The 18050-nt window shown below is 58.9% G+C and overlaps 1 protein-coding gene across 3 annotated transcripts; it reads right to left on the bottom strand.

Moving 5' to 3' along the window:
• Positions 1-288: 288 nt before the first annotated feature.
• CHST1 (carbohydrate sulfotransferase 1) lies at positions 289-17020 on the bottom strand. 3 transcript variants are annotated; one of them, XM_037522402.2, is made up of 4 exons: positions 16988-17020; positions 4263-4356; positions 3526-3616; positions 289-2410 (listed from the first exon to the last, which is right to left on the bottom strand). In XM_037522402.2, the coding sequence occupies exon 4, from the start codon at positions 2366-2368 to the stop codon at positions 1133-1135; it is 1236 nt and encodes a 411-aa protein (XP_037378299.1). In that variant the 5' UTR covers positions 2369-2410; positions 3526-3616; positions 4263-4356; positions 16988-17020; the 3' UTR covers positions 289-1132. The 3 variants fall into 3 exon arrangements, with proteins under 3 accessions (XP_037378299.1, XP_037378300.1, XP_037378298.1); XM_037522403.2 differs by lacking the exon at positions 16988-17020 and adding an exon at positions 16638-16654; XM_037522401.2 differs by lacking the exon at positions 16988-17020 and having other exon boundaries at positions 4263-4495.
• Positions 17021-18050: the final 1030 nt, after the last annotated feature.

Genomic DNA, 18050 nt, shown 5'->3' with positions numbered 1-18050 from the left:
TATGCCGAGACCTCATGCTGACCTCAGGTCATTGACTGAGCAAGCCATCAGCACTTGTTAGATATTTCAGATCTATCCCCCCTGGCCAGAAGGTATCTGATCTCAACTGCCTGAAGGACAATGAAACCCTGAACTCAATGTCAAGGGTGATAAAGACAACCCGAGTTCAAAAAGTCTGAGACTTGTTATTCAATCCCCAAGGCCTCTCTCCTCCCCAAAACCAGAAACACCTAGACCCCAGCATGGCGTGCCCTCTCGCATAAAATGTCCCACAATCACATTCAGATCTTATTGTACTTTTATTTACAGAAAACACAGATGAAGCATTTCAATGTTCATTTAGCAAACTGATTCACTTTTTTTTTTTTTCTTTTTGGCACAAAGAAATATCATAGATGGACCCCAAGATCAATCAGAAACCCCTAAGATTTATCAGCCATCACTAGTCCAGGGGCAGCCACAAGACTCAGACAGACAGACAGACAGACAGACAGCATCGCCACAGATTGGAAAAAAATAAAGGTCCACATTCACCTCACAGTAAAAACCTGCTCACCGACAGGCACGGGTGTGCAGGATGGGGCAGTTTCTCTGCTCCGGGGGCAGTAGCCTTGGGGTCAGGAGGCAGGATGGGGAGGGAGGGACACCATTCATAAATTAGAGAGAGAGGTGGCCTTTGTGTTTTCAACCTCTTACCTTGTAGAAATCAGACAGTACAAACACGACCTGCCCCACCCCTCTCCAGCATTCTGAAAGCTTCAGAAATTGTGTGGTTGGGGGTGTCTCTGGCGTGGGCGCCCGTGTGTGTGTGTGTGTGTGCACGTGTGTGTGTGTGGTGCTTGTAAACATGGTCACCACCCACCGCCGACACCCGTCCCACCTGTGTCTGAAAGGAGCGGGGCGGGGATCGGACCCCACTCAAGGCCCCTCTGCCCCGGGGATTCCTAGCCGAGACGTAGTGCAAATTTCCGAGTCAAAAAGAGGCAGAAGGAGCGGGGGCCGGGCCCAGGGGGCAGGAAGGACACACAGACCGGGCACTGGGGGGAGAGGGAGATAAGGCAACAGTTAAAAACGGTCCGTTTTATCAAAACCGACGCCCGGGGCCCCCGCCCCGCCGCGCCCCGCCGCGCGGTCACGAGAAGGGCCGGAAGTCGCGCTCCTCCACGAGGCTGACGGCCGGGTTCTTGAGCTCCTCCTCGGAGGCGGCCATCTTGTAGCCCAGCTGCGCCAGCACGCGCTGGCAGGCGTTCTGGGCGAAGGCCACGATGTCGTAGGACAGGCGGAAGCGCCACTTCTCGGCCGTGGCCGCCGAGTTCCGCACGGTGCCGTACTTGTGCTTGCCCAGCGCGGGGTCGCCCCGCGTGTTGTTCTGGATCCAGCGGGCCACGTGGCTGCCCAGCGGGATGCCCAGGAAGCCGTAGATCTCCTCCGTCTTCTTCATGGGGTTGCGGGCCAGGTCCTCGTAGCGCACCAGCATGTACTTGCCCTTGAGCCAGGCGGGCCGCGTGAGGCCGGTGGCCACGGAGTTGGCGAAGTCCTCGCACACCGTGGTCAGCTGCGTCACGTCCAGGTTGTAGGGCCGCCGCCCGGTGCCGTACCACAGCCGCCACAGCCGGTAGGTGTCGCGGAAGGTCTCGCTGCGGGAGGCCAGGATGCCGCGCGGGTCGCGCACCAGCTGGATGACCTTGAGGTTGAGGCGCGGGTCCTCCACGAGCGCGCGCAGGTCGCTGACCTCGGGCACGCGCACCGTCTTGATGGCCACGTGCGCGCGCTCGCGGCAGGCCTCGGCGGCCACGGTGAGGTTGAGCAGCCCGCACTTGCGCACGCAGTCGCCCTCCTCCAGCGCCAGGTCGGCGGCGCCGGGCGGGCTGCACACGGGGCGCGAGCAGAGCACGCGGCTGGCCCCGCGGCGGAAGACGCGGTCGGTGGTGTGGTTGACGGGCGGCGGGCGGATGTAGTTCTCCAGGAAGTACAGGTCGCAGTCGTAGAGGCTGCGCAGCAGGTCCCGGCTGGCGCCCAGCATGACCCGCCGGTCCGCGGGGCTCTTGCCCTGGGTGAAGCGGGGGATGAGCGTGTTCTGCACGTGGTAGAGGGGCTCGAACAGGTAGAAGACGTCCAGGTGCTGGTTGAAGAGCTGGCCCACGAAGGAGGAGCCGCTGCGCGTGGTGGCCAGGATGAGGATGTGCGTCTTGCGCGAGAGGTTATAGGCGAAGGTGGGGCCCTCCTCGCACAGCCGCTCGGCCAGCCCCGCCTCGGCCAGCCCGGGGCAGGTGTGGAAGGACTTGGCCGTGAAGGTGCGGATGGCCGTGTACTGGATGGCGATGGAGGCCAGGGCAAGGAGGAGGACGGCCTTCCAGGAACATTGCATGGCTGGGCACCTTCATGGGGCTGCTTCTCCACCAGGCGAGGTCTGTGGGCAAAGGTGGACCATGGTCAAGGAGCAGCCACCTTGGGTGCCCCACACCCCCAGGGGCACCAGCTTGCTCCCGCGGGAAAACCGGCCTCCGGGCGGGGGAAGTACCCCAGCTCCCTTTCCTGTGCTCACATTGCTCAAGGTCTAGGCAGCTACCATTCTTTGAGGACTCCTGAGAGGTTCCAGGGACTGATTCCTATTCCCTGGGGTTTCACCAACGAACACTGCCCGGGGCCTCCCCTCATGATCTCTGTGGGGTCCTACAGTGCAAACACCTAATGCCTCAACTTCCACATGTAAGGAATGACCAGTTCTTGCCTCAAACAAGAACTGCCACCACCTAACACTCCTGCCAGCATCCACCTGCATCTTCTGGTGCCCAGCTGGTGCCCAGTTCCCCAGGTGGTCACCGTCCATTCATGCCCTGGCTGCCCCCAGGCAGAGGAAGATGCCTCCTTCCCACCCAAGCCCCTATGCAGAAAGGACCCTGGGACCCCTGCCTGGGTTGGCAGGCTGCCAGCATCAGCTGTGTCAAGGCCCTCCCCATGCAGGTGACCAGCTTCCTCCAGATGAGGACTCCTGGGGCAACCAGGACTTCTAAGAGTCAACTGGCCTGGCACACAAAGAGGGCCCAAGGGCTGCTGAGAACTACCCTTTCCTGGGCCCCATCGCCCTCCAGGATTTGTTTGTTGCCACTGGGGGGTGAATCCAGGCCACAGGCAAGTGAACCCCCCCCTCAAAGACAGCAGAGCAAAGTGGCCTGCAAAGAAGATCGGAGCCCAGAGAGATGGGGGCGGGGCTGGCTCCCACAGGTCCCCCATCCCAGCCACTCCTCAACCTTCTCTGCCTATAGCATGAGCTCAGGGACCCCCCCCCCACCAATTTGATGCAGAAATGGTCAGAGAACCCAGACAAGATGGAGAGGAGAGGAAGGGGTAGCTCAAGGCATAAAGTGTGACCGATGAGGAGGGCCCCAGGAAAGCAGGGAGAGTGAAGGGCAGAGGCAGCCTCAGCATCTGGAAGCCCCCCAAGAGAGACTAGCTCAGCTACCCAGCTGGGGGGAGAGCTAGGGATGTTCCAAGAGCAGATGCAGGGAGGGATCCAGCACTCACCAAGGGGGGCTGCTCCGAGCAGGGGCCCGCAGCCACCAGTCTCCTGGTCAAGCTGCCCACGCCAGCCTGCACAGCAACCTGTGGCAGCACACTGCAGGGAGACAGGGAGGAAAGGGGTTCTGAGTGGGGAGTGGGGGAGCTCCCAACACCTCCCTTCCCATCCTTCTCTCCTGTGTCCTGTGCCCCTCAAACTAATCCCCAGGGACCCTGCCTGCTCTTCCTGATCTATCCAGTTGGGGATCCAAATAACTCAGTGATATCTCTGATCCCCCGGGTCCAGCCCCTAACCTTGGGCTGCATCCCACCCCACCCCATATCCTCCCAGCAAGGGATAGTCCCTCTGCCCACACCAGGACCCAGTGAGGATTTGCATACCTCCATGCCCTGCTGAGAGTCAGCACCCCACATAGGAACCCACCCCAGGGAATCACCCCCACCACCCCAAAGGGAGCAACAAAGAAATCCACTGGCTACAAACACCCCCAGGCCTGGCTAGCTCTGTTCAGCTCTGATGACCAGACTGAGCCCACTAGACAGCACCCTGCACCCAACAATGGAACAGAGTGTCAAAGTCAGGCTTCTGACCCAAGAAACTGGGCCAGAGCTCAGCCCAGATGGGGTATGCATTTGAGTAAGGATCAACAATAAGCTTAACCCTTCAAAAGTCAATTTGTTCAGTGACTCACTGGAAAGGGGTTTAGGGGAAGTTAGCAAGGGCAGAGGGGCTCACCCCTCACCTCCAGTGAAAGCAGCAGCTCAGTGGAGATGGTCCAGGCACTGAAATCTAGCAGGGACAGGCCAGCAGGGAGCGCGGGTCTTCTTCCAAGCTACCTGTGGAAGCAAACATGGACCAGGGCTCATTCCCGACCTTGATTTTCTCCGCAGATTCTGAGTTCAAAACCCCAGGATGGCAGCATTATTTTGGTTCGATTTCTATGAGCACTTCCTAAGTGCTGAGCCCTTTATTCACATTAGCTCATTTGTTCCAGGCAAGAATTTCACATGGATGCCCAAATTCGCTCCATTGCACAGGCGAGAAACTGAGGCCCAGAAGGAAGGCGCTAGCTGCCCGCGCCCTGAAGCCCACACCCAGCAGGCTCGCTGGGTGCCCCGCTGCCCTCCAAGGAGCTATGATGTTCTGTTTCTCCAGCTTACAAGTACTTGGCCTTCAAACATGCTTTCCATTAACGTCCCAATGCATTCTGCAAAGCGGCCTGAAAAGGACCAGACCTTAGAGGGGCACAGAAGGTGATTTTTTGAAACTTAGAGCACGTCCCTTCTCTTCACCGTCTGGTCTTGCTGATCTACTGGCTCTTGGCTGATGGGGTGAACTTGTGCTTTGGGAAGATCCTTCCCATATCCCTTCATTGGGCATGACTGCTTTGGGGGCAGGGCAGGTGTGCTGTCATTTCCCTGCTTCTGCTCACCCAACCCTCAACTCTGTGTTATCCTTACAATCCCCCAGGGAGGTGGGGCCTTCACATTCATTGTTCAGATGGAGAAACTGAGATTCAAAGACGAAGCAAAGGTGCATAAGCAAATGAGAAGTAGCAGAAACATGAATGCCCCCTCGGTCAGACTCTTAAGCTAGTGATCCAGCCCCATACCCTGGGGGTGGGAGGGTGTGGGGCTGTGGCGTCTGTTTGCATGGGGAGGGATGGAGGCATCAGGCCAGCTGAGGCTCCCAGGCCTATGATCCTGTATGATCTCACGGCCCCTGGGCAGCGGTACCAGACCACCTAGAAGCAGTGACTGGGGGAGGACACAACCTAAATCCATGGGAACCGCCACTATAATCAGAGAAAAACCATGAGCACACCCACACCATCCCCGCTTGCCCTAAGCAGCTGGGAGTGCTGTCACCTCAGCAGAGTTGGTTGGGGTACCTAAGGAACCCCATCCTGCATGAAATGGGGACTCCCCTGCACAGGACGGGCCCATCTTGCCCCAGTGCCCAAGACAGCTGGGAATGCCTTTCAAGAACAGGGAGGGAAGGTCATCCATCAGTCACAGGGCTACGTGGCATTTCTAAGTCATTTTTTGCCATATCACATCCTCCTTATTTTGGTCAATAGACAGCTTTCTAAATATGCTTGTAATCACTGGATGGTTTTGTTCTGTTTTTTAAATTTTTTTAATTGAAGTGACATTGCATGATAACACGTTTCAATGCATCATGGAGAATCAACCCGAGCTTATACTTCATTTTTTTTTTTAAGTGACTTAGGGGTCCATTCTTAACTGCAATGTCATTTCCTTCAGAAGTACTTCCTGTGTACTTATTCTCCAACATCGCTCAGGTACCCTGCGTGAGTCAGGCTCTGTTCTAGGCACCGTGGGTGAACTGCCCCAGGGAAGGCAGACACTTCCACACATTCCTGCTTCTCCAGGGCACAGTGCGCCTTGCAGGGGACTGTGAGCTCGGCTCACCCTCACATCCACCTTAAGAGGCTGATACTGTTGTGTCCCCATTTCCTGGAGAAGTTGGGGCTCTGCCAGGTTAGATGCTGTTCCCCAGCTCACACCCCTAGGAAGGGCAGAGCCGGGATTCAGCCCAGGCAGCAGGCTCCGGAGTCCACTTTCAAACCCTCCTCCATGTCTGCTCCCTACTCACACCCCACCCACCGCATCCCAGTGAGACAGGAAACAGAACCTTAAAGGGACTTCCTTAGCTCTAGGATCCAGCTCCCCAAACAGAATTCACCCAGGGTTTTCTTTAAAGAAGGTGCATCTTGCAGGGCGGAAAGCATATAATTATCTTCCCTCGGTGCCCCTCCCCACCTCTGCCCAGAGAAGCCTAAGGCCAGGGCTGGAAGGCGCTGCCTGTGCTAATAGGTCGGACAGAACTGGAGCATCTCAAGAGTACATGTCCCTAAGAGAGCAGGCCACGAAATCCCAAGGTACAGCAGGGCCCTGGGAGGGGGCTGTGCTCGAGGGCCCAGAAGCAGGCCACCCCCTGCCCCAGAGGGCAAAGCCAGGGCATGGGAACAGGAAGGTGGAGGAATTCAGGCCCTCCTGGAAATGCCCTTGCTCCCCTGCCAGCCTGGCAGAGCTGGGCCCAGGGCCGGCCAAGCGTCCTTGGTATGCTAGAAGCATCTGCCCTGAAAACCAGCGGCCCCTGGGCCAGGTCCTTGTTCCCAGGGGGACTCCAGCCTCTGCAAGACTCCTCAATGCCCTGATCCTCCAAGGCAGGCTGTGAGCCCAGGACCCGACCCTGGGCTGCCAGCAGCCTTGCATACCCCTCCACCTCCCGGTAGTCAAACTCCAGGCAAACTTTGGACACAGAACACAGAATCTCTCACTTCTGTTGGAAGGCAGGGAAGGCAGTGAACTCCTTCTCCCAGAAGAAAGCTCAGTGTAGTCAACTTCGGATTAGGGCACAGGTGGGCTTAGAGAAGCTCCCCTATACCCCTACACCGGAGAACTATACTTCAGAACAAAGAACTGAAGTCACAGAGCCACACGCTCACGGGGTCTGGCACTTAGCAGGGTGTGTGGACCCAGGGTGATTCATCAACTGTCTCTGTGCCTCAGTTTCCCCATCCACAAAGTAGGTACAACCAGAGTAGTGGTCGTAGAATAAAGGACTTAATGCATTAATGGCAGGCACAGGCCAGGAACATGGTCTCCAGGACCAGCCCCACGAACAGCCAGATTTCTCAGCTTCTCCTGGTCTCTGTTTTCTCATTAACATTAACAAGGCTGGTGTGAGGACTAATTAGTTGACACAGTGCCTGGCAAAGAATAAGCACTCAATAAACATACGTTACTATTATCATTAAATGTCTTTGTTTTTATCTCGGAAAAGCACCCCACAACAAATTCATCACTGACCCTGACAGTGAGGTAGACATTGTGCCTGACCATGGAGGCCAGACTTCTGCCAGGCAGGTCTCTGCCCAGGGCCCTTCTTTCCTCCACCCTGAACCTTCTCTGGCTGAGCCCTGGCAGTGGTTTGCCTGCTGCCCTCTCGTGTCCACTCGCTGTCCTGCAGCCTCCAGCCCCACGCCTGCTGCGTTCAGAATTCCCAGCGGGTTGGTTGCAGCCTGATGTGAGAATGAAGCCAGCGGGAGGTGATGCCGAAGGACACAGTGAGGAGTGATGATATGCCCACCAGGCTGTGGCCCCTGCCCTGCGCACCCTCTCTCGCTCGCCCGCACACCAAGAGGCAAGCGGCAACAGGCAGCTGGTCTCAGTCCGTGCTGGTAGAGGAAGGAGCTGAATGTCAAAGGCAGGAGCAGCCACCGCGGAAGCCCTGGCCGGCCGAGTGACCTTGCACTCGGCCCCTGCCCTCTCTCTGTGCTTTGGCTTTTCTGCAGATTCAGAGACTCCAAGGGCCTCCCAGCTCGGACCGCTGGAGAAGCACTGGATCTCTGATTCCAGGAAGGCCCACAGCCAGGGTCGCTCTCACTGCAGACCAGAGGCACCCTCCTTTGGGAGCAGGAAAGCCCCAGTCACCTTCCAAGAAGACACCAGGGCTGGGCAGCTCTGGCCCCCACCTCGGCCTGATCGCGGCTGCTCCAGTGCAACCCAAGAACCAAGAGGCTCTGCCCTCTGCTGAGTCAGGCCCCCACCTGTGCTCCTGCTCTGTGAAACCCCCAGCACCCCAGAACTGTGGCTTTTGGTCTTTTCTGGACCAGACTCCTTAAAGAGGCACAACCCCTCTTCCTAGGAAGGCCCAATTGTGCCTACCATTTGACACACATGATTAGAAGGTTCCAGAACCCCCTAAAGCTGACCCATGGGCACCCCTTCTCTTCCCAAGAGGATTAAGGGAATCCTCCCCCACTCTAGGATTTTCTTTCCAACTACGTCAGAGATGCATATATAGTGATTCAGAGCCGTCACCTAAGACATGCTGGATAAAAAAGGCTAAGACTAGAACACACAAGTACAGTGGTATGCCACCATTTCTGACTTTTAAAAGTGTGTGTGTGTGTGTGTGCCCGTGCGCACGCACATAAACAACCACTGAAAGAACTTGCTTTTGAACCAGTGTAGATGCCTACCTGGGAGGACAAGGGGCCTGGCATGGGGAAGGCACAGTTTACACAGAGCTTTTAAATTCAGTCTGAGTCCATTCACACTGGGAGACAGTCAAGTCACCCACGCAAGAACTGCACGCTGGCACCTTATTGTGCCTGCCATTCTGGCCCGAGGCACTGCCAGTGCCCCTCCCCTTCCCCATGCCCAAGGCAGGAGGGTCCGAGTCTCTGCTCAGTGGCTCACCAAGGACGACACAGCTCAGGCAGCTGACACAGGGTGGGAGAGGGAAAAAGACCTCCAAGTGGGCCCAGGGCTGTGAGGTGGGGGCAGCTGAGGCCTGAGTTGAGGGAACTATGACTCCCCTCCTAGATTTTTCTCCCTAAAAGCAGTTTGTATGCCTGGGGAGGTAGGGAGGGAAAGCAGAGGGAAAAGAACGCGAACATCAAATTTTCGACCAAACTCATTCAAGGTTCCCCAGGCTCTGGGGCCCCAGGAATCAGAGCAAGGGGCTGGGGAACAGGACAGGGAGGGAGGAGCTGGCAGGCAGACCTCTGGGATGGAGACGTAAAGGAAATGCTTAATCCCTGTGTCTGCGGTAGCCAGTATTGAGCCACCATAGATGTTTATTTAGTTGAGGCTAAAACACATAAAACAACAAGGATTTTTCCCTTCCTCAGGAAAATGAGGTGATGCAAATGAGACATGGGAAACAAGGGTATGAAATTCTGAAAGAACAGGGAGCCAGGTCGGTACACCAAAGCCAAGTGTCTTTTGGACTGTACACTGCAGGGCCGGAGCTACCTGGTAGCCAATGAGAAAGAGGAAACAATACAATGACATGTTTCACAGGAGTCATGAGATGAGGATTAAAGCATCTGCTCAGGAGATACCCAGCTGTACTAAATCCAACATAGTACTAAATCCAACATAAGATTTCTAGTACTAAATCCAACATAAGATTTCTCCTGAGAGGTTCCCTCAGGAGCCCTGAGCACGTCCTGTTGTCAAGACCTCACACCTATTAAGCACGAGAACAAGTGTCAGTCCTTTCAGAGGAACAGTAAGCCAACACATCATTCAGCCAATGGACACTTCCAGGGAAGGTGACCTGATGGCATCCAGATAGACTGAGGGGTCTGGGTTAGCCAAGGGAGACTGGGGTGACAGGTGCTTCTCTTTGGGGTTATGGCCCCTCGACTGGAAAAACTATCAAGGTCCTCTATGGACCTTTTCCTCAGAACCGGCACTGACACACACGGTATTTGTGTATAATGTTTGGAGGCCCTGGGCCTGTCCACAGACCCCACGGCAAAGCCAGACAACCTCCAGGCACCTCCAGCGGGCCCGAAGCAAGCACCCAGACAGCAATTGGTCGACCGACCACTCCCCAGAAGCAGAGCCGCTTGGCCGCCTCTCACGAGCTGGGGTGTCTCCAGAGCAGTCACGCCAATGTCCACACGTGATGACCCTGGGAATGACCCTGGGCCTTAAGCCGTGGACAAGGAGGCAGGCGGGGTGGTGGCAGGAAGACCAGCTGGGTTGACTCTCACTGCTGTGGCCCTGCAGCCCAAGACCTTGAGCAAGGCCTGGCCTCTACAGGCCTCACTGGTGTTTATCTACAAAATGGGAAAGAACTATCACAGATGCTTTCATGTATTGGGGGTGTAAGACAGATCACCAGTGAAGCTGATCACAGTGCTGAGCACAGAGGAAGGTCTCAGTGGATTGGGGCCCACACGTGTGATTTTTCAGGGGCTACCCGAACTGGCAGACAGCAGCCTGGAAATGCTTAAGGAAGTTAAAACATGCCCAGTCTCCTCCACAAAGCTCCCCAGACTGTGTGGTTGGAGACCCCTGCTGTTCAGAGCTGCAGAGACCACCTACTGGTTCTGTCTGTCCCAGCCAGTCAGTGTGGTCCCCGGCTGACCTGAGGGAGGTCCCCAGCAATGGGGAGAGTGCCTGAGCTCCCAGCCAGGCCCCAGTGTGTCCTCTCCTGGCAGGGGATGGATGACTCAGATGGCCGGTTCCCTGTCTCAGGCTGGCTCTACCACAGCCTGGCCGGTGGTGGGCGGGACCTTCTGCCCCAGCACTGGGGGCGGAAAGGCCCCGGTTTCCTGTCCCCCCTCCCGTCCCAGTCAGAGTCAGAATAGTACAGAGGCGCCACCCCCTGGATCCTGGGATTTGGCCCATTCTTCTTCCAGCTTCAGGATCTAAAGCTCAGGCAGCTGCTGGAGGGCCTGGAAGGGGCGCTGTCTGTCCCTGGACCCCAGAGTTCCTGGTCTCAGGCCCAGCTGGCCCCTGGGGACAGGGGCTGGGCATGGGGGTGTCTCCTCTGATCAGGAGCAGATACCCAGAGATGACCAGCTGTCCTAGTTCTCAACAAATGGGCACTCACGACAGGCCAGGTTCACAGACGAGGAGCAGTGAGGCCCAGGCAAGTGAGGGGCCTTCTCCAAGTGTGCACAGCTAGTCCACGGTGCCGCCAGGATTCAAGGCCAGCTCTACATCCTTTGTGGTTTGAGCCACCAAACTTACAACCTGGGACCACACCTGAGAGTGTACACATCACCCAGCATGTGGAGACTAGAGGGGAGGGGCAAGAAGTGCCAGGGTCCCAGCACACCCTGGGGCCAACCTTGACCCCGGCATTTGCCCCGGCCAGATGTCAACCACCACCTATGCGCCATCTCTAAGAATCAGGTCTGGAAGGGTTGGGGGCAGCTTGTGGCCCTTCCTGGCTGCGCCCCTGGCGCAGCAAATGGTCTGTGCCATCTCACCTCCCAGGGGGTTCTCCCTCCCCAGCTGAATGACCAAAAGGAAGGTTATCACAAAGGTCAAAGGAGATTGTGGGTGTGGACACGCCTGGTGTGGGGTCACCACCTGACCAGCAGGAGCCAAAATACAAGTGACTCCCCACCCTGGGTCTGACTAGGTAAATAGAGGCAGGTGTACACGGACTTGTGGTTAAGGAACCCAGCATTTCCCAAACCCTCTGCAGTCAAGGGGACACCCAGGAATGTTTATTACCACCTGGCCCGAAATAGTCTGGCATGGGGCATAGGGCTTAGGCTATGCCCAGAGCAGGCTTCCTTACTCCCTAAGCCCAGGGTTTACCACCAACCACAGTGAACCAAACTGAGGCCCAACACCAGGACACAATCGTGGCTCAAGCTGCCGCCCCTCCATCTCCCAGCTGAGATACCACCCATGGGTGACACGGCAGCTGGATGAATGTCTCTGCTCCCACATGGACAGGAGCAGGAAGGTATGAGGGCACCGAGTCCTGAGACCTCCGCCCATCGCCCTCCTCACTCCTCCTTCCACGGGCTGAAAGGGGAGGCTTGTGGCCCTTTCAGAGGTGAGGAACAGAGGCTCCCCACTGCCCGCAGCCTGGAAGTGGCAGGCTTCAGGTTATGGGGTGTTGTGAGGTCATCACCCCTCTAAGTCTCTCCCTAAATATTTCCCTGCCTTCCACCCTCTGGCTCCCTATCACCTCCAGCCTGAATCACCCCCACTTAGCGCCCCTGATCCTGCACATATGCCTTAACTGGCTAGGAGCAACCCAGCAGAGGGTGAAGCCCAGACCGCGGGTCCTGGCAGCCTTATCCTCTTTGAGCCCCGGAAGCCAGGGCAGGAGCACAGCCGCCCAGGGCAGGCGAGCAGCGCAACTGTGAGCTCCCACACGGTGCTCTGAGCGCACACGCTCATCTGTCACCTTATCTGCCAACAGAATCCTCCAGGGAGAGCACAGGTCCTCCGTGCACCCATTCCACCCCCACTGCCCACCTTGGGGCCCTCAGGGACCCAGTGGGCACCAAACCAGATGCTGCCCCCAGCAGCGTTCTGGAGGAGGGAAGAGCCGTGTCCTGTCCCCAGTCCCAGAGGAGGAGACAAGCATTCCCAACAGTCCCGGCCACAGCCTTCCAGCTCTAATCAAGGAGCAAACACAGAGAGGGAATCTCTAAACATTTAGAAAACGCGGGAACTCTGTGCCCCACGCGGCACCGTGGGATTTATAAAGAACAAATCATGCCTGACAAACTTGATAGCTTTCTTGATAGAATTACAAGTCTGGTAGATGAAGGAAATGCAGGCAGGGTAATATATCTTGATTTTTAGTAAAGCATTTGATACAGCGCCTCGAGTAATCTTACAAAATTAATTCAAACAGACTTGGCCCTAAGCACTTGTCCTGGGTCGAAAAGCAGGAGGGGGCAGGTCCCAAGGGCCCCCGATGGAAAAGGCCAGGCCAGGGGGCAGGGGCTGAGGACAGAGTCTAGGAGTGGGGGCAGGGCTGTCAAGACCCAGCACTGGGTCAGATCTTATCTAACATCTTCATTAATGATCCTGAGAGAGGGAGTAAACAGTCCGTTAATGAAATTTGCAGAGGATATTAAATTGGAAGGTGTTGTGAACACCAATGAGGACAGCAAAGCGGTCCAGGGAGACCTGCGGGGAAGAACCTTGGCAGGAAACTGCAGCGCGGAGAGGAGGGTTGGTGGGGGGGGGTTGCTGGGCAGCATCTGAGGCTAGCCAGAGAGCCAAAGAGGAGGAAAGGGCATCCCCAGGGCTGGCGTGGAGCTGGGAGTGGCCACAGCTAGCTAGGGTTCTAGGCAAACCCCAGGCATCTCGATTTTTCCATCTGCAAAATAGAAGGAAAAAGATAGCAGACATGCAGGGTGCTCTGCATCGGACCCCTGGTGGCGAGGGGGCGGGGAGAGTGCATTTAGGAAGCTTGGAGCTGAAATTCACTTTACAGGTGAAGAGGAGGGAAACGATGATATAGAAAAGGACAGGCTGTCCACAGGCTGGGGGCATCCCTGGCACCCAGAATCTCCCCCAAATCGCTGCCCCGGCGCTGCCAAGCCGGTGTGCTGGGGTAAGCAGCGGTGGGCAGCATCTCTCCCACATGACTGGGTAATACTCATCATCAGCTGGTGGCTCGGGCTGGAGCCCCAACCTGTCCAGACTTGTAGGGCGTACCAGAAACCTGCAGCCACAGAGGGTCTAATCTGGGGGGAGGAGGGGAGCGGGACCAGTTATCTTTCTGGAGAGTTCCTCATCCCTCTTTGATCATCAGTGAGAGAGCTGCCTCTCCAGTCAGGTGAACCAGCCTCTCCAGGAGGAGGGAGAGTCGCTCCACCCTCTCCTACACCCAGCTCTCTGCTCAGAACCCGGGCCTCTCTCATCCCTCTCCCTCTGGCCAGATCCCATGGGGCTCTGGGACCAATTTCCCCCATGGTGGGGAGGGGGAGGGGAGAACCATCGAGGCAGGAAGCTGCCCATCCATCTGGACTAGGAGGATTTGCTCCCACAAGTCTCCAAGGCAGGTGGGGTCTGAACAGGAGCCAGGACTTCCTCGCACAGTGTCCGGCCCTCAGCCACCTGGAATACTGCCCCGGGGGAGGAAGAAATGAACGCTGGCTCTCAGCTGGGGGTGGACAGGGGATGCTGGGAGGCCAGCCCTGCCAGATGTCAGGACCACATGCTGGGGCACAGAGGCTGGATCCAGGTGAATACACCAGGAGAGATCCTTCCACCCCACAGCTCATTAACGACGCCGACACCGCTGAACACTCGCTCTGGCTCCGTTCTGCGTGTGCTCCTCATACCAATGCACTCGACCTTGACAGCAACCCCATGAGGTGGGCACTCTCATATCCCCATTTCACAGAGGAGGAAACTGAGGCATGGAGAGTCTTGGCACCAAGCCAGAAGGCCGCAGGCAAAGCAGCAAACTGTCAAGAGCCACAGGGGTAGCTAAGCGAGTCCTCATGGGGGGACCCCAGTGAGTCCTACCGGGATGGCAGTACCTCACCCAGCCTCTCCCTGCCCCCTCCAAAGGACTTGGTCCAACTCCTGCCACACTTGTGGAGCCTGATTTTACTATATGTTTCCCTTCTCCCCCACCACTGCCTCGCTACACCGAGTCCTCCGAACAAGTCTGTTTCCATGGAAACCATACAGTGACTCAGGGCTTCGGGACCTTCTCTGAACCAGATTATGAATATCCAATGCTCCCTCCCCACACCAATGCAGAGAGAGTTGAAAAAGTAAAGAGAAGCCCACAGTGCATAAGGGAGACAGACGTACAGGCCAGGGGAACCCCCCTTCTGCCCCCCCTCGACAGCCTGGCATCTGGGCCCCCTGCAGACTCAGTAGCGCACAGGTGTACCCTCCTCTGTGTGTGTGCACCCACATGCACAGCTGAGGCCAGCACAGATCCAGCCCTACTGACACAGGGGCCCCATGACCTATGGAACTGACCTATGGACCCCCTTCCTCTGTAACTGGGATCCTGTGGTTGGGGAGCAGGAGGTAAGGGGATACGCACCCCTCCTCCTAACGGAGGTCTGCAGATGTCAGAGGTAACTGAGAAGGCAGAGAGGTATGAAGATGCCAGAGAAGCTGGACCTCAGATACCCAACAGGAAACCTCTGGCCAAAAGCATTACAACATCATCAGGGCAACAGGGATGTTGGTGGGTTGGGGGTGGGGGGTTTCGGCTTTGAGATGGGGAGGATGGGGTTAAGTGGGGGGGTGAGAGGGGCGATATCAAAACCCCCTCTGATTGGGACCACCTTTCACGTGCCCCAGACCCTGGACTAGACCCCTGAAGAGGCTTAGCTAGGGCCGCACACCTGCCAGGGTGGCGACAGACACAGAACATGAAAGTTGGCAGTATCTGCTTCTGGCTGCTGGCTGGGGTCTAAGACCCAATGGTAAATCTGCCCCCCTCCCTTCTCCAGCAACTCCCTGAGACCCAGGAGGGAGGAGAAGAGAACAGGCTGGGGGCTGGATACCTCCCGGCGAATGCGATGTGAGTCATGACGGTGGGTGAGAGCACTTTGGAAAAGAAACAGGTCATGCTGACGGCTGGGTGTCCCCAACTGCTGAGGACAGTCGCCTGAGAGCTGTGTGCCCAGGTAAGGCCTCTGCCTGAGACAGCTGGCCCCACAGCCAGGGGCTGAGGAACCCCTCAAGGCAATACCTGATACCTGGACCCCCATCAGCCTCGTACACCTACCTGTGCCTTTATCTTGCCAAAGCTGTCATCTCCCCAGCCAGGGTGCCAGCTTCCTGCTCCCAGTCCTAGGGTCCCTCTGTCCCTGCTCCTACCAACCTCCCAGAAGCTGCTGGGGTGAATTGTCTGCCCTTGACTAGATGCCCACCAACCTATCTCCTGCCTCCACCTCTCTGTCAATGGTCTAAGCCCATTCCTGGCACCTGGACTCTTTAGAGGGCTTCCTGGGAGCCTCCTGCTTATGAGCAGTATTGAAGACTAGCAAAAGGAAGCCTGCACGGAGGTGAGGGGCTTAATCCTGGAGCAGGGCAGGCCTCGGTGGGGGGAATCCAGCACCTCGGGATATCAGAAATCAGGCCAAAGTGCCACCCCCTCCCCACACACCCCAGGAGGACCTCGGGTCTTACCTTTCAACCCCTAGATTGATTCCTAGCCAGGACCACTCTGAGCTGTGACTGAAAGCAGCACTGGGTTCCTGGAGCCTGGGAGAAGCAGCTCCCCGTGCTACCCAGCGAAGGGCGGGAAGGTGCTTCTGGCTTCCCGTGGGGGGCTCTGCACCATCCCCGATCCCGGCGCCCACGGGCCCAGGTCAACAACGCAGAGTGGACGGTGAGGGTGCGGGTGCCTGCCGGGCAGGCAGCAGGAACCCCGGGCCGCCCTCCCCCGCGCCCCCCGCCGCCTCTGTGTGCAGCCCTGGTTTCAAAAGTTGGTGCAGACGCAGGGACCTCGGGGTCTGGAAGCGCATCAGCAGCCCCGAGCCCGGCAGGCCGTGGGACAGTAAGCCCCAGGCGGCCCCGGGGCGCGCTCCGCAGCGGAGGAAAGCGGGCGCCCAGGGGGGCCCCCCCGCGTACCTCAAGTTTGCTGCCTTCCCCGAATGGGGGCAGGGAGGGCTGGGGCGATCGCGGCGCTCGCCCGCCACCAGCCAGGGGAGCCCCTGCAGGCACCTCCCGCGCGGTCCTGCCCGACCCCTCCTGCCCGACCCCGCACGGCCAGCGGCGGGCGGCCCGAGCGGAGGGGCGTCTCCCGCCGCGCCCGCGCCCCTCCCGGCCGCTGCGGCGGGTCCGCTCCCGCCCGCCCCGGGGCCCGCCGGCCGGGCCGGTACCTGGTCCGGGGCGCACCGGGAGCCTCCGCAGCGCCCAGCGCCGGCTCCATCCTCGCGTCTGGAGTCAGGCTCGCCCGGGGCCGGGCGGCGGCATCCTCCGCCTCCCGCGCCCTCCTCCGCGGCCGCCCGCCTCCCTCCGCTCCCTCCGCCTCCGCGCGCCCCCCGCGGGCCCCGCTTCTCGGCCGGGGGCGCAGGCTCGGACGGCGGGGCCAGCCGCGAGGCTCTCCCGCGCGGGGCGCGGGGCGCGGGACCGGGGGCGGCGGCGCGAGGGCCGGGGGCGCGCCAGGGCCGGGACCAGAGCGCCGCAGCCCGGGCGCGGGGAACGGCGGCCGCAGGAGCCGGAGCCTCACCGAGCGCCGCCCGCCGCGCGTCCGAGACCCGAGCAGTGGCGGAGCCGCGGCGGCTACAGCGCCGAGCGAGCAGCGGGCGCTGCGGTCCGGGCTCCACCCCCCCCCCCAGCCGCCCGCCCCTCGGCTGCCGCCCGCCCCTTCTCTTCCCCACCCTCCGGCGCGCGCCCTCCCGCCCCCCGCGCCGCCCAGCGGCTGCCGCCCGCGCGCTGCCCCGGCCCCGGGCGCCTGGCGCACCTCCGCAGGCCGCTCCGCGCCAGCCCCCGCCCAGCCCGGGGCAGCCACACCCACACCCCGGTTTGGGGGAAGCTGGCGGGCGAGGGAGCATCTGCCCACTGGCACCTCTTCGCATGCCCTCCCTCCCGCTGCACCCCCCAACCAAGGGCGCTGCTCACTGCGCAGCCAGACTTGCGCCTGAGCCCTCCACACCCACACGACAGAAGTGGGGCGGGAGCCCCTGCGGGCCCCAGGCCTAGCTGTCCCCTGCCAGAACAGGAACCAACCGCCCTTTGGTACCGACACCCCGACACACACCCCTAGCCCAGCCTCCCGCTTTTCCAGCTGTGGAAACTTGTCACTTGCCCCTGCTCCAGTTGTGCCTCTTGGGCAGGGTCCGGGGGTGACCTGGGTGGACATCAAAGTGGATTTCCTGGTAAACCTTCCAGACCATTCCTACCTGGCCCTCCTCTGTGGCTAGCAGGAGCCGTGCTGCCCTTAGGTAGGGGGGCCCTGCAGGTAGAGCGGGCAGGCTACGCACCGCCGTCCTTCATTCTCTGCACAAATATTGACTGAGCATCTCCCACAGGCCAGGCCCTTGTAGGCATCAGGGACTCGTTGGTGACAAGACAAATGGACCCCTGGCCTCTCAGAGTGGAGTAGAGGGGAGCAGGGTAAACAGACAGAAAATACCCTGTTGTCTGTGGCCCCTCCGCTGGAGAGGATGGCAAAGAAGGTGTGTGGGGGACAGGGGGGTTTGGGGGGTGAGGCAGGGAGGTGTCAAGGTCTGTTTCCTCATCTGAAGATTGGACGGGCTGATCCCCCATTACTGCCGGCTCATCCCCACAGA

Source organism: Talpa occidentalis, unplaced genomic scaffold (genome assembly GCF_014898055.3).
Source record: "Talpa occidentalis isolate TD23 unplaced genomic scaffold, MPIMG_talOcc4v2.1 talOcc4.3, whole genome shotgun sequence".
Classification (NCBI taxonomy): Eukaryota; Metazoa; Chordata; class Mammalia; order Eulipotyphla; family Talpidae; genus Talpa; species Talpa occidentalis.
The sequence above is the reverse complement of the archived record's forward strand: the minus strand, read 5'-3'. Positions and strand labels throughout refer to the sequence as shown.